We start from the raw sequence: 14,337 nt of genomic DNA, 5'->3' as shown, positions 1-14,337 counted from the left end.
ATTGTATTTGGACCCTCACCTCCAGATCTACCAATCACTTGGCGGACTATCATGCCAAAAGGGTTCCTGCATCCAATGCCTCACTGTGGAGGATGGCTTATTTCGCTAGGTTGTATCTCTCCCCCTTTTTTGAATAAAACTTCGCACATTTCCATAAAAAAAAATTAAGACACAATTTGATACTTTTTTTTTCTTGTACTTCGTACTGATAATGGTTTGAAATTTATGAACTAGAAATTTGATTTATTCTGTCAGAGAAAAGGGATTGTACATCAGTCCTCATGTGTTTTTCCTCCACAACAGAATGGAGCGGTTGAGCGTAAGAATGGTCATCTGATGGAAGTCGCATGCACTATGTGGTTTCACATGAATGTTCCAATGCCTGCATCCTCATAAACAAAATGCCTTCCTCTCTTCTAGGAGGAAAAATCATTTTACAGGTATTGATGCCATTTGTCGCCTTGTTTTTGTTGTCTCCTCAAGTATTTGGATGTGTTTGCGTTGTGCATGTTTTTGGTCCTAGGGATAAATTCTTCTCGTGTAGTAAAATGTATTTCTTGGGATATTCTTTACTCAAAAGGTGTATAAATGCTTCTGTCCCTCTACTAGAAAAACATTTATATCCAGCGATGTCACGTTATTTGAGAACACTCCATTCTACTCGTTGGTCTCTACAGATGAACCTCAATGTCTTACAACTCTAGATACTGTTCTACCTATTGCGGTGGAGGATGTTCTTATTCCTCCTTCTGATGCTACGATAGGAAAACCGTTACAAGTATATTGGAGACGACGCGTGCCTAAACATAAGATTTCAGATCCTCCTCTCACATCGGGTCTTGAATCCTCCTTGTCTACTGATCTTGAGGTAAGTGACTTACACCTTCCTATTGCTCTCAAGAAAGGTGTTTGTAAAGGTATAAGATATCCATTGTCTCACTTTGCTTCTTTTGATTCCTGGTCCGATCATTACAAACACTTTGTTTTGTCATTGTTCTTGTAAAGTTGGGTCCAAGGCCTCCCAAAATGACTAGCCAACTTAGGAAGCCTCTTTCCCAACTAATAAACTCAAGATCTTTATACTTACTAATCCATGTGGGATTATTCCTTAACACTCCCCCTCACGTGTAGGCCCTCTTTTGTGGCTCTGCAAGTGGATAATTTAGGTGTAGGCCCACATATGTGTACTTGCTCTGATACCATGTAAAGTTAGGTCCAAGGCCCATTCCAAAATGACTAGCCAACTTAGGAAGCCTCTTTCCCTACTAATAAACTCAAGATCTTTGTACTCACTAATCCACATGGGACTATTCCTTAATAGTTCTCTTGCACTACTTCTTCTGTGCAAGATGCTCTGTTATCTTCTCAAAGGAAGAAAGTCATGGATGTTGAAATGGGGACACTTCTAAATAGAGGCAAATGGGTTCTATGTAATTTTCCGTTTGGTGCGACAATGGTTGGATGTCATTGGGTGTACACGGTTAAGTACAAAGCGCATGGTTCCATTGAGAGGTACAAGGGAGGTTGGTTGTAAAGGCGTACATAGACATGTGGTGTTGTCATGTTTGAAACTTTTTTCTCGATTGCCAAATTGTCCACTGTACGAATTTTAATTTTTGTGGCTATAAATCAAGGATGGTCATTATCCTAGTTAGATATAAAGAATGGCTTATTGTATGGAGACCTACATGAAGAGGTGTATATGGAACTATCTTCCGAGTATGTTGCTCAGGGGGAGATGAGTAAAGTATGCAAGCTCAAGAAGGTTGTATATGGTCTAAACCAAACATATTCAAACAAAAGATCGAGGAAACCTGAAGTATTTTCTAGGTATTGAAGTGGCCAGAAGTAAAGCTGGTTTCGTACTAACTCCAAGAAAGTATGTGACAAACATGCTGCACGAATATGACTTGTTGGGTGCTAAATCAATAGAAACTACTATCGAAGTAGGGCAAGATCTCTATAATGAACTAAGTGAAGAGCTTAAGGACAACAATTTATCGTCGCTTAGTTGGTTAGCTCATCTATGCTACAATAACACTTCCTGACATCTCATTTGTCGTAAGTGATGTTAGCCAGTTTATGGAATGGTCACGGAAGGTTTATTTGGAGGCTGCACAGAGAATATTGAGGTACTTAAAAGGGACACCTGGTAAAAGATTGTTCTTTAAACCTCAAGATCATCTTTAAATAGAAGCTTTCTCTGATGTTGATTATGCAGGGTCAAAACTAGATAGAAAATCTACTACAGGTTATTGTGTATTCCTGGAGGTAATCTTTTTTTTTTTTTTTTTTTGAAATGAAAAGTAATCTTGTTAGCTGGAAAAGTAAAAAGCAAAATGTTGTAGCTAGGTCAAGTGCTGAAGCTGAGTATAGAGCTTTAGCTCATACGGTCAGTGAATTGATGTGGGTGAGATTTGTCATTAGGGAGTTTAACCTACAAAAAGATGAACCTATGATTATGTACTGTGATAGCCTGAATCATATTTATTGCTGGAAATCCGGTGTTCCATGAAATAACCAAGCATATTGAAGTGGAATGTCATTTTATTCGGGATGCTGTGATGATGAGGGAAATCGTCACTCCATATGTTAGATCCGGTGATCAAGTGGCAGATATATTTACTAATCCCTTGGAAGACGTGAATTTGAATTTTTTTGTGGCAAACTGGGTTTCATGGATATATATGTTCCAGCTTGAGGGGGAGTGTTAGAAAATCAGAAGAAGGGTATTTTGGTCATTTTACCTTAGCTGTAATTTCTGGAATTGATATTTTATTGCTCAGCATGTTTAAATTTATTATTAGTACAAATTTCATGTAATTTTGGTAAGTCTATTGGGAGATATAAGGGTTTATGTAAAATGTAATTAAATAGGGGTAGTTCTTTGTAACTGTCTAACACTTGAGTGAATAAGAAGAAGTGGGGAGCAGTTTTTCTCAAGCTCTCTTCTCTCTTTCCTCTTTCCCTCATTCTCTCTCCAAAACTCTCAATTTTGACTTATTTTTTATCATCTCGCTTTGGGAGGTAACCTCCAACTATTGTCAAAATGAAAAACATATAGGAGTTTATTATTCTGTAGAGTTTTATGTTTTACTAGATTTAGTTTTTCAATAATTTCTCCTGCATGAAATGAGAATATCCAATAGATGCTTCCCAAATGCAGTTTTTCCTGTCTCCATTATATATTAAATAATGCAGTGGATGCAAGTGGCACCTACTAAATCCGTGGCCCACAATGCTGTTTTCTATCAAACAGAGAAGTGTTGTTAGACATCATTAAAAATGATTTATTTGAGTAAAAGGGAAAATGCCCATTTGATTTTGGAACCAAAAACAATCTTCTGCTACATATTTCTTTTTATTCTGTTTTATATTGCAGTCTGTGTATTAGTCAAGCATTGATTAATTTCCATTTTTTATGCAACTAAAGCTACTATGTTTCAGGAAGCTAAAGACCCTTTTGAGAAGGCTGTGCTGGATGGTCGCCAATTGGCTCTCAAAGTAAAACTTCTTCCCACCATTATATTCACTTTTCAGTTTTTTGTTAAAATGAAAATCCCCTCTTGTGTATCCAGTATTTTCTTTATCTTGAATTATTTGCTTTTTTCAGATAAGTGCAAATTCTGTCTATGGATTTACTGGTGCTACTGTGGGACAATTACCATGTTTGGAGATATCCTCTAGTGTCACTAGCTATGGTAACTAAAATTTTTGCTACATCTGTAGGTGTTATCCTTCAAACATTATTAATAATTAGTCTTACTCTTGTTTGAGGAACTTTTACGCCTGCCATGATATGAAGTTATAAAATTGTATTCTTATGCCACATCTTGTTCATGTTAAAGTTGTCATTATATATTCAGGTAGACAGATGATTGAGCATACAAAAAAACTTGTGGAAGAGAAATTCACTACAGTTGGTGGCTATGATCATAATGCTGAGGTTAGTTTGTCTTGTTTGACAAAATAGCTATAATGTAGTTTGACAGAGTGCATCATATCAGATGTAAAACCATGCAAACTTTACAGTTTTAAGAATTTTTCCTCTCAGAAAGCCATAATTTTTTCTTTAGGTCATTTATGGGGATACAGATTCTGTTATGGTGCGATTTGGTGTTGAAAATTTGGAAGCTGCAATGAAGCTAGGGAGAGAAGCAGCAGAGTATATTAGTGGTACTTTCACTAGGGTAGAAAAACACATCCTATTTTCTTTTTGTCTTCTGAAGTTTTTTGCTTCTTTCAGTAAATTACTTTATCGTACTGATGGTGGAGTCATTTCTTGCTTGTGCTATGAAGCCTATAAAATTAGAGTTTGAGAAGGTTTACTATCCATACCTGTTGATTAGCAAGAAGAGGTATGCAGGTCTGTTATGGACAAACCCAGATAAGTTTGATAAAATGGACACAAAAGGTGAGAACTTCAAATTTTTACTTGCGAAATTTGAGGCACACATGCTTATTTTTTTCTTGTGATGAACAGGAATTGAGACAGTTCGGAGAGACAACTGTCTTCTGGTGAAAAACTTGGTAACAGAATGCCTCCACAAAATCCTAATTGATCAAGATATACCAGGTGCTATTCAGTATGTTAAGAACACAATTTCAGATCTTCTGATGAACCGTATGGATTTATCTGTCTTGGTTATCACTAAGGTAAAAAATCAAGCTCTTCCAGGAAAACTCTTTCAGTACTGTGTTCTAGGTGTGGTTTTCACTTTTGGTAGCTGCTTTCTAAATCTCTGCTCATGGACTGGGTTGTTTTGATATTCAACTAATTTTTTAAATGAAATAGGGTTTGACAAAAACAGGGGATGACTATGCAGTGAAAGCTGCGCATGTTGAACTTGCTGAACGGATGCGTAAGGTATTGAGGGCTTTCTTTTTGTTTCCAATGCAGTTTTTCCTGTGAATTGCAAAATGATATTTTGTTCATGAAAAAAGATTATTAGGTATTGCAGCCTTAGATGACAATTGATGGGTAGAACAGCATGATCTAGCAGAGGAAGAGAGAGAACAGCTGGAGAAGACTTGTTATGCAAGGCAACTTGGATCTGTTACTATAGCAGATCTAAGGGGAATAGTCCTTGGAGTTAGTTGGATTTGGTTGTGGACAATCATTTCCTCTAGTTGATCCCACATGATGTATTTTATTTTATTTTTTTCTTGCTTTTTCTTTTTGTGCCTAGCTTAGCTAGCCTCTTGTATATTCTTCTATTGCCTTAGTAAAATTTTAATTTAAAAAAAAATCCTTGGCATTGTGATCATTGTAAACACCTTCCCACAACTATAAATACAACCTCAAGGCATGAAGTAGAGAATTCAAGCCTCTTTCTCCTGGCTCAAATTTGTCCACACACCTCTTTCTTTTTTCCTCTTCTTTCTCTCCCTTGGTTTTTTCTTTCCTCTCTCCCAAAAGCTAGATTTCCTCTCTTTTCTCCTTCCGTTGAGATCTCTTGTGCTTATTTGTTGGCTCTAAAAATCAACATAGTATTAGAGCGGGCAAGGATCTGATGTGGAAAAGGAGAAGAAAGGGAGAAGAAGAAAAAAAAAAAAAAAAGAGTTTCTCGTTTTTCCTTTAGTCTTCTTTCCCAATTTTTGATTTTTATTGGATATTTCACTAATTTTTTTTTTTTTTTTTTGAAATGATGCTGAATTTTATTAAGAGAGCTCAAACGAGTAGATTACAAGAGGAGAAGTCTTTCCAAACAATGAGAGATTACTGGGAGGTTTCGAATTTTGCCAATTTATCAGCCAAAGAATTGGCTGATCTAGGAATGAGGTTCCAATTACAATGAATGGATGACACAATGTTAGTAATACAATCAGTGATTGGCCAATGGCGCCCAGGGGGGAACTATCTTTTGAACACCAGCTGATGACAGTCTTTGAGTCTCCTTCGATAAGCAGCTTGCCTTGAAGCTGATCTTTAAAGATTTGGAGGCCGAATAAAAGAGCACTCACTTCAGTAGTATTTGAATCAATAATACCCACCGGCCCAGCATAGGATAGAATAGGGTCTCCACTGCTGTCTCTGAAAATACCACCAGCTCCAGTCGGCCCAGGACAGCCTAAAGCACTGCCATCAAAATTGAGTTTGATGCAGTTGTAAGGGGGAGTATCCTAGGTAGCCATAACCGGATTCCTGCAGGGGCCTGCCATATGCGTGATCAAACCCTAATTTTCCCGAAGGGAAACACCCGATAGAGAGGCAAACTCCTTCCTAGTATGTAACCAACTTGAGATAAGGCCCACTGCCTGAGAAGCTGTATTATCCGGGGTGTTAGCATTAGAATTGAATCTCCGGATGTTTTACTCTCTTACCGTATGCTTATATAGAAAATTATATACTGTTGGAAAGATCTTTGAGTCTAGCTTCCAACTCAAACAGAATCGTTGAAATCAGATTTTTCAAGAAAGAGAAATTGATATTCGAAGCATCGGAGGTCATACAGCAGAAAAGTTGTGTAGCAGCAGAAAGCCTCAACTTTTTGAATGGTTTGTACCAACATAGCTGAAAATTTATATTAAGAATTACATCTTAAAAGAAAGCTATATGAGTCTACTTTCTATACCAATATACCGTTTATCAATCTGATTTTTCTAGAGAGAGATATCCATATTGGAAGAACTAAAGGTCATGTTGGTATCTTGTTGGATGCGAAAATCCAAATTTAAGCTGAATTTTTTGCTTCACTGTATGAGTTGCTAATGTTGGTTAAATTTCCTATTTGTTTTAAAACTCTATTTAAGATTTTTCCGACTTAAGTATCTTTCCTTCATTAAAAGTTTTCTTTCTTTTATCTCACATCACATTAGTTTCCTTAAGAGAAGTCTTTCCCTATATGTGTCTAGTTTCATTTTTGACAAAGTCTGAAAATTTTGAGTTGGAAACTCTTGTTTCCTCATTCCAAATTCCAAATATTAGTGTCCTAAATCTCCCTTATTCCAGAATTTATCTTTTGAATATTTTGTTTCCAAATTGGTCAAGTTGTGTAAAAAAGTAATTGCCTTATATGAGAAGTCTATGTTTGGAAAGTTTCCATTATTATGTTCCATCTCGAAACTTTCTTCTTGAATTTTTTTTAAAATTTCCTTAATCATCATGTTTATAGAAGAATTTTTTTTTTATCTCTCCGAGGTCATACTTGGTCAAATTTATTAAGTTATTTCAATACTACCATTACAGTCTCCTTCTTATTGCTATGATGATTATTTTCTCTTCCTTAAATCTCCCATAACCCTTTTACTCGGTTACCTTTCTCTTACCATCCTTTTTTATTCTCATTTACCCTCTTAGGCCAACTCCTTGGTATGTTGCTATGGTTGGTCCTCTTTTTTTATACATGGGTGTTTTTAAGTTTATTGAGACTTTTTATTGGTACCCTTTGGGTCTTTATTGCCGTTTTTTTGAGTGACATGCATTACCCTATTCAGTGATTATTATCACTATTTTGTTCGAAATCCTTTGAGGTTGGTTTCGACACTTACTTTATCACCCATGTTTTTTACTTTTTGAGAGTCTGTGTCCGATTGAGTACTTATCCTTGGGACACCTTGATGGAGGAGACAATTACTAAAACTATTTTTTTGTTTCAAGTTGGGATCACTACCATTACCTCCCAGCTTGTGGGGGAGAATAGAAGGAAAAGTATGAATGATAAGAGTGGAAGTTGAGTGCTGTAGTGGTTGCGCCTCCTTCCAAATTGAACTATGAGTGTTGCTATCATTTGAGAAGAATTATAATCTACTATAAATAATTCCACGTGTTGTGGTAATCAAAATATATGTGACTAGAATATCTAAGTAAGGGGGAGAACAAGATGAGAACAAGATGAAGACTACAAGCAAGATGTGAACAAGAGCAAGATGAATTAAAGCAAGGCAATCAAAATTTCTTTTTCAAGCATACAAGTTTTTTTACTAAGATTATTTGCAAAAGTAAAGTTACAAACACCTGCTTGAAGGGGAGTGTTAAAAGAGGCCCACGTGTATAGGGGTGGCATGGCTAGTAAATAAGGAGAACTTCCATAGAGATGACATTGAAATGTAATTTTGCCAGCTGGTGTATGTCCTCCTATGTCTTTTTCCTTTTGAAGTATGTAGTTCTAAGGGCATTGTAGTTATTGTAAACTCCTTCCCACAAGTGTAATACAACCTCAAGGCATGGGGTAGAGAATTCAAGCCTCTTCCTCTTGGCTCAAATTCGTTCATACACCTCTTTTCCTTTTTTTTCTCTCCCTTGGTTTCTCCTCTCCTCTCTCCCAAGAGGTAGAGTTTCTCTCTTCTCTCCTTTTCTTGAGATCTCTTGTGTTTATGTGTTGGCCTTAGAAATCAACAAATATAAGTGTCTAAAAGAAGCAAGCATGACAAAGCAATTTAAAAAAATAAAATACAACAAATGAACGTAAAAGGAAACATATTTTCCACTTTAAGACAATTTAAAGCAACCCCCTCATGAGCCAAAGGATCTGCCTTAGTAGAACTGGGCCTATAATGAATCCAACAAACTGCTAGGTTTAGTTTAGGAGTTTCTGAGTTCATTCAATTTCCTTCTTGTTAGGTGTTTCTTATTTCTAGATTTTAGTAGCTTCTAAAAGAGCTTGGTTTAACTTGTATTAGTTGTTTAAAATGTTTTGGTGTATTTGAATATAGTTTTCAGGGATGTGAAACAGCCGTACCATTCCCTGCACTGCATGTCATTTTTATTTATAACTAATAAAATTTTAGACTGTTAATTCTTTTCTTTGATGCAAGTGATCTTGCATGATAGTGCGTATGTTTCTAATATCAAGTTGCACATTTGGTGCATATTTTCTAGTTCTTGCTGCAGCAGCACCTCATGGGAGCATATGAAATGCTATTTGTTTGGTTTTTTTTTTGAAAAAGGAGGTATATCATTAGCCAAAGTAAAAAAAAACAAAGCAATACAATTAAACTGAGTCATAAATTTTCTTAAACTACAATCAGACAATTGTTATGTGTCACATTTCAATTACTTGTTTTCATCTATCCAGGAAAAGAAAAGAATAGAGAAGAAAAGGAAATGAGTTGGCTTTTCTTGGATAGATGAACACAAGTAATTGAAATGTGACATGTTCCAATTGTTTAATTATAGTTCTTTAAACAACTTTATGATTTTTCTTCTGTATTTCTTAAGTTTTTTCTGTTTGTACATAATTTTTTTTCCTGAGAAAAATAGCAAATATATAAAAACCATGGACATTCCAAGCTAAGAGTTTTGAAGATCAGGATATATGGAATTGTTCCGTGGAATCCGCAGAACTTGGTGTCAAAGACATTCTGGTCTTTATACTTAATCAAAGGCATAATGTTGTTTTGATTGTGACATGTTCCATCAAAAGAAGAGGACTCGAAGAGGGATGCTGGTTTTCATTGTCCTAGTTTCTTCTCTGTGATCTTCTCTTCTCTCACTTCTTTTCCCTTCCAGTCATCCAAGAAAAACATGGCACAATATTAGACTGTTTATCATTATTTTCTTTTGTGATGGTTTATGTTGCGACAAATAGAGAGATGCTGCAACTGCTCCAAATGTTGGAGATCGTGTTCCATATGTTATTGTTAAAGCTGCCAAAGGTGCCAAGGTAATTTAATTTTGATCAGAATATTTTCTTCTTTGTTTGTTGTGGAAGTCGGTGGATTCTCAATGCACAATTTTATGGAGAACAGGCATATGAAAGGTCTGAGGATCCTATCTACGTGTTGGAGAACAATATTCCAATCGATGCTCAATACTATCTTGAAAATCAAATTAGCAAGGTTGGTTGATTTGTTGCATCTAGATTATATGTCACTAGACTCATGTCATTTAGTTATTTAATATACATTTTTGTTTGTGTTTGAGTTGCAGCCACTTCTGAGAATTTTTGAGCCAATTTTGAAGAATGCAAGCAGGGAGCTTCTCCATGGGAGTCACACAAGGGCTGTCTCAATATCTACTCCATCAACTGGTGGCATAATGAAGTTTGCAAAGAAGCAACTCAGTTGTATTGGTTGCAAAGCACTTATTAGGTAAAAAACATTCATCTCATGTACTAACAGTTTCTGGGTAAAAGCTCCACCTTTCTATGGCCAGTATATGTTTCACAGCTTAGGCTAGTTGTTGGGTTATGGGTAGTTGTCAGTGGATGTATTTTCCTGCAGGATGGCTTAGAAGATATTGAGCTTATTAGTTAGGATACAGTATCCTAGCTTTGACTAGTTATTTTTGGGTGGATGCCCTCCACTTAAATATCATATCAGAGTGAATTCAAGGCTTATTTCAAAATTTTGGCCTATCTATATATACTCTATATTTTGTCCTGGTTGCTTGTTTAGATATGGATGTGAATGAGAGTATTGGTGGGTAAAAACCTTGTTGTTCTTTGGCCTATATGTAAGCTCAATACTGGTTATAAGCTTGAAAATTTTGGTTTTATTAGTTGGGAGAATGCCTCCTTAACATTGGCTAGTTATTTGATAAAGATTCCACTTAACCTCAAAACTGAAGTTTTTACTTATTTTGTTTACTTCATTTATGGTCTATAGACCTCTATGAAGTTGGGATGGTTGTAGTTGTGGGTCGTGTTATTTTCTTAACTGCAAGAATTTGGAGTGAGGCAAGATTATGTCCTTGAACTGAATATGAATCAAGAAAAAAATTGTAGTTTCTTTTTTTTTTTTTGGGAGGGGGGTTTGTTAATCTTGGTTTTGGTTTTATTAGATGGAAAAATGCCTTTTAACAATGGTTAGTTATTTTCTATGGACCCAGCTCAACTTCAACATTGAGATTTTTGCTTATGAAACTTCTGTTTTGTTATCCGATTGCTTAGTTCGTTTATGACCTATACCTCTATGAAGATTGGATGGTTGTAGCTATGGATCATGTTAGTTTGTTGTCTTCAAGAATTTGTAAGAAGGCAAGATTATTTCAGAATTAAGGATAGATTTTGTGTCCATAATTTCTGTGTTTTGATCGAATATACAGATAATTTCTCTCTCTCTCTCTCTCTCTCTCTCTCTCTCTCTCTCTGTGTGTCTTTCTTTCTCTTTATCTGTCAATAAATATATGCATAAAGTATTTAGATATATAGCTAACTATTGGTTTTTTGAAAGCCTTTGTTGTTGCAAAATCTCTTTTGTTTTATCTTCCATTCCAAAAAATAAAAATCTTATGTGTTCTATCTTGCTGTTCTGTTGGTACCAGCAATTCAGATCAAACACTATGTTCACACTGCAAGGGAAGAGAACCTGAATTGTATTGCAAAACTGTAGCTAATGGTATGCTTTTCTCAATCCTTGTTAAACATAATTTTTGGATATAGAAGAAATTCATACAGTTGAATCTGTAGAGCATGATGCTAGTGGCCATTTTGATCTTCCTCTGGGTTAGACCATAGATCTGTTGTGTTCATCATGTACTGGAAATTGCATAATATGGCCAATCATGGGCCTTCTTTTTATCTCCATTCATGTGAATCATTTAGAGTGGAGGTGCATTAAACATGCTTTGATGCCATGTAGAAAGGTTTTTAACTCAAAAGCTCAACTTTGAAGGAGAGAATGGAGAGGCTCAACACAAGTTCTTATACTAGGTTGTGGATTAAATCCTAAATAGGATTTCGGGCTTTTCTCAATGTTACAATGCAAGGGTATTTTAGTCATTAAACTGGTGGATGTTTGAGTCATTAGGCTTAGGTGAGAGTGTGCTGGTAGATGATGTGTCTCAAAAGGGTAAGGATGTAATTTTTTTTTTCATTTTCCTCATAATAAGGTGCTGTAGATGTCAAGTCATGAGGGTTATTTTGTTGCTTGTGTAAGATTTCACTTAAGTGAATCTAATAAAAGAATTAGAGGCCGAGCTGTTGACCCCTTTCAGTGGCTGCTGCACAATGCTGCTTCTTTTCCACTCTCTTCTTTCTTCTTTTTTTCCTTCTTTCCAATATATCTTCAACTTTTCACTCAAGACGATTTTTTTGTTGGCATTTCCCTGTTGACTAATAGGTGCATTGTAGAATATGAAAAATTAAGAAGAAATAGGGGACAAAAGAGAAAGATAATAGAAGAGAATAAGTTGAGAAGGCTGTGTTGAATAGTGCAGCAGCTCTCAGGGTCTGGAAATGACCATCAATTCTCTTAGATACTAACTTAAGAAAAGAAGTATAAAATGACATTTATGCCCCTCTTCATATAAGCTCTTACATCTCCCTAATTACACATCAGAATAAAAAAAAAATTTAACCATATAACTTTAGCATAAAGATAAGCTAAAGGCTATCTTATGAGGGACATATGACCAAGGTAAATTACCAAAATACGCTTTTTACAGATATTTCAACCTGCATTATCTCCAATCTTCTGTTTGGCTGCAGTCTAAGGTCATGCTAGTACAGAAAATTATCTTTTTTTTTAATGGGGTGGATAATATCTAAAACATGGCCCATTGGTTCCCTAGCTCATTTTCTTGCTCATAGGACCGCAGCAATATTTGAGCAATGCATATAGAATTTAACAGCTTTATGAGTTGATACTGTTTACAGTTTCTGAGTTAGAAAAGCTTTTTGGGAGGCTGTGGACACAGTGCCAGGAGTGCCAAGGCTCTCTTCACCAAGATGTTCTTTGCACAAGGTTCTTTATTTTCACTGGCCACTGAAATGTCTTTTACATATTTTCAAATTGATAAGATGAAAGAATTGAAATATCTCTGAAGTGGGTAGTATGACTCTTTTTTCCCCTGCAGTCGTGATTGTCCAATATTTTATCGGAGAAAAAAGGCTCAAAAGGACATGGCCGAAGCTAAGATGCAGCTTGAACGGTGGCAATTTTGATAGATTGAGGTGTTTACATGTCTTCATTTCTTACTAGTCCTACTGCTTATGTTAGCTGTATATCACTTAGCTGTTATTCTACTTTATAGGGTAATTTTGGAGATTGCAAGATGTAGCTCATTTCACTGATGACAAGCCTGAACCACACACCACTCGCAGAGATCTGTTCTGTACTTAATGATTTCATTGGTCTAGATAGTGCAACCCATTATGTACTGATTATGAGTTGTGCTTCCTGTGCGGTATTATGTTCAAGTTAATTGCCTTTCTCTGGCTTAACTAATACATTTGTTCTGCACTTTTCTTGTAACTCTGACATGAATGTTATGTTCTTTAAAACTTGTGTGTCCACAGGAAATAAACGATAAGGCTTTGCTGCATCACCTTGTGCCGCCAGCATGGAAGTTCTCCTTTTTCGCTTATAAAGGATGGTAGTTTGCTGGTAGTGCCTGATGAATGGATCCAGTGAATTATGTCCTCAATCGATGATGGAAGTAATATTTAACTTGCCTTGAGTTTGGCACGATGATTGGAGCTTAGTATTGACATGGATAATTGATCAACTACCCTTGAAAAATTGACCTGCTGCCTTTGTGCTAGATCAACAAGTCTGGTCAGCTTTGTGATCACCAAAGTGATTCTGTGGCATTAAAGAATTTTGTAGTCAGTGAAAGACCTTTCTGCAAAGAATTCTTGTATCTATATGCCTACCAACATCTTACTCTATGGTCTACAGCGGTTGACATTTTAGACGTAAAGAGTTGGATCATGCCATCCGAGAAGAACCTCCTACTCCACCCTCAGCGCTTAGGAAGGTAAAGCGTTGGATCTTTGTCATACGAGACAACCCTCCTTCACTTAGGCCCTCTTTGTGCCCCTGGTTGGAATTTTATATCTTAAGTGTTTTTCTAGGATATACATTTCCATGAAACCTCCATTGAAAATCCTATCCTATTAGTGCCTTACTAGGAAATACATGGGAAATTTTAAAAATTAATCAAAGAAAATTAAAATAGACTTATTAATGCATTTTTCAAGGAAATAAATAAAAATTAAAAATTAATCTCATACATTACCATACTTATTTTTTAAATTTTCAGTAAAATAAAATATTAAATAATAAATTTAAATTTGTTTTATCTAAAAAGAATTGGTCTTGTTAAACTCAAATTGAATCACTGAAAAAAAATAATAGAGTCAAAGAAAACTATTTAAGAAAATAAAAATTATCGTACTCATATCAAACTAATAACTCAAAGCATCATTTCCGCCCACAGAATCCACTTTCAACAAAGAGATGTATAGGCATCATCAGCTGACCCACTAGCAATCACACCTTTCCTGATACGTTCACAAAAAGGCATTTCAACACATAGAAGTTAACTTATTTCTCTTTGGTAGTTTGGACAATAATCTAAGGTTATCAACTATAAAGAATGACCTACAACAAACATGCATAGACACTACTAAAGGTATATATCTTGGGAAAATTTAAGCCACCATGAATGAG

General features: G+C 35.7%; 1 protein-coding gene across 4 annotated transcripts in view; it reads left to right on the top strand.

The window, feature by feature from the left end:
- The window catches only part of LOC137945402 (DNA polymerase delta catalytic subunit-like), a 56,170-nt gene extending 42,610 nt beyond the window's left edge, over positions 1-13,560 (top strand). For 2 of the 4 annotated variants that reach the window (XM_068791283.1, XM_068791279.1), the window contains 14 exons: positions 3,448-3,504; positions 3,614-3,701; positions 3,867-3,946; positions 4,077-4,190; positions 4,300-4,414; positions 4,484-4,656; positions 4,796-4,867; positions 9,531-9,605; positions 9,691-9,780; positions 9,872-10,032; positions 11,207-11,280; positions 12,540-12,627; positions 12,740-12,836; positions 13,182-13,560. In XM_068791283.1, the coding sequence (XP_068647384.1) occupies positions 3,448-3,504; positions 3,614-3,701; positions 3,867-3,946; positions 4,077-4,190; positions 4,300-4,414; positions 4,484-4,656; positions 4,796-4,867; positions 9,531-9,605; positions 9,691-9,780; positions 9,872-10,032; positions 11,207-11,280; positions 12,540-12,627; positions 12,740-12,827 (1,275 nt within the window). In that variant the 3' untranslated portion in view covers positions 12,828-12,836; positions 13,182-13,560. Of the gene's footprint in view, positions 1-3,447; positions 3,505-3,613; positions 3,702-3,866; positions 3,947-4,076; positions 4,191-4,299; positions 4,415-4,483; positions 4,657-4,795; positions 4,868-9,530; positions 9,606-9,690; positions 9,781-9,871; positions 10,033-11,206; positions 11,281-12,539; positions 12,628-12,739; positions 12,838-12,916; positions 12,985-13,181 lie in introns of those variants that run through there. The other 2 variants (XM_068791281.1, XM_068791282.1) reach the window with 2 other exon arrangements.
- The last annotated feature ends 777 nt before the right edge of the window (positions 13,561-14,337 follow it).

The sequence above is a fragment of the Aristolochia californica genome, unplaced genomic scaffold (genome assembly GCF_029961685.1).
Source record: "Aristolochia californica isolate CCGP_79_NKW_82.1479 unplaced genomic scaffold, dmAriCali1.0.hap1 SCAF_12, whole genome shotgun sequence".
In the NCBI taxonomy this organism is placed as follows: Eukaryota; Viridiplantae; Streptophyta; class Magnoliopsida; order Piperales; family Aristolochiaceae; genus Aristolochia; species Aristolochia californica.
Note: the sequence above shows the minus strand (reverse complement) of the source record. Positions and strands in the feature narration are given on the sequence as shown.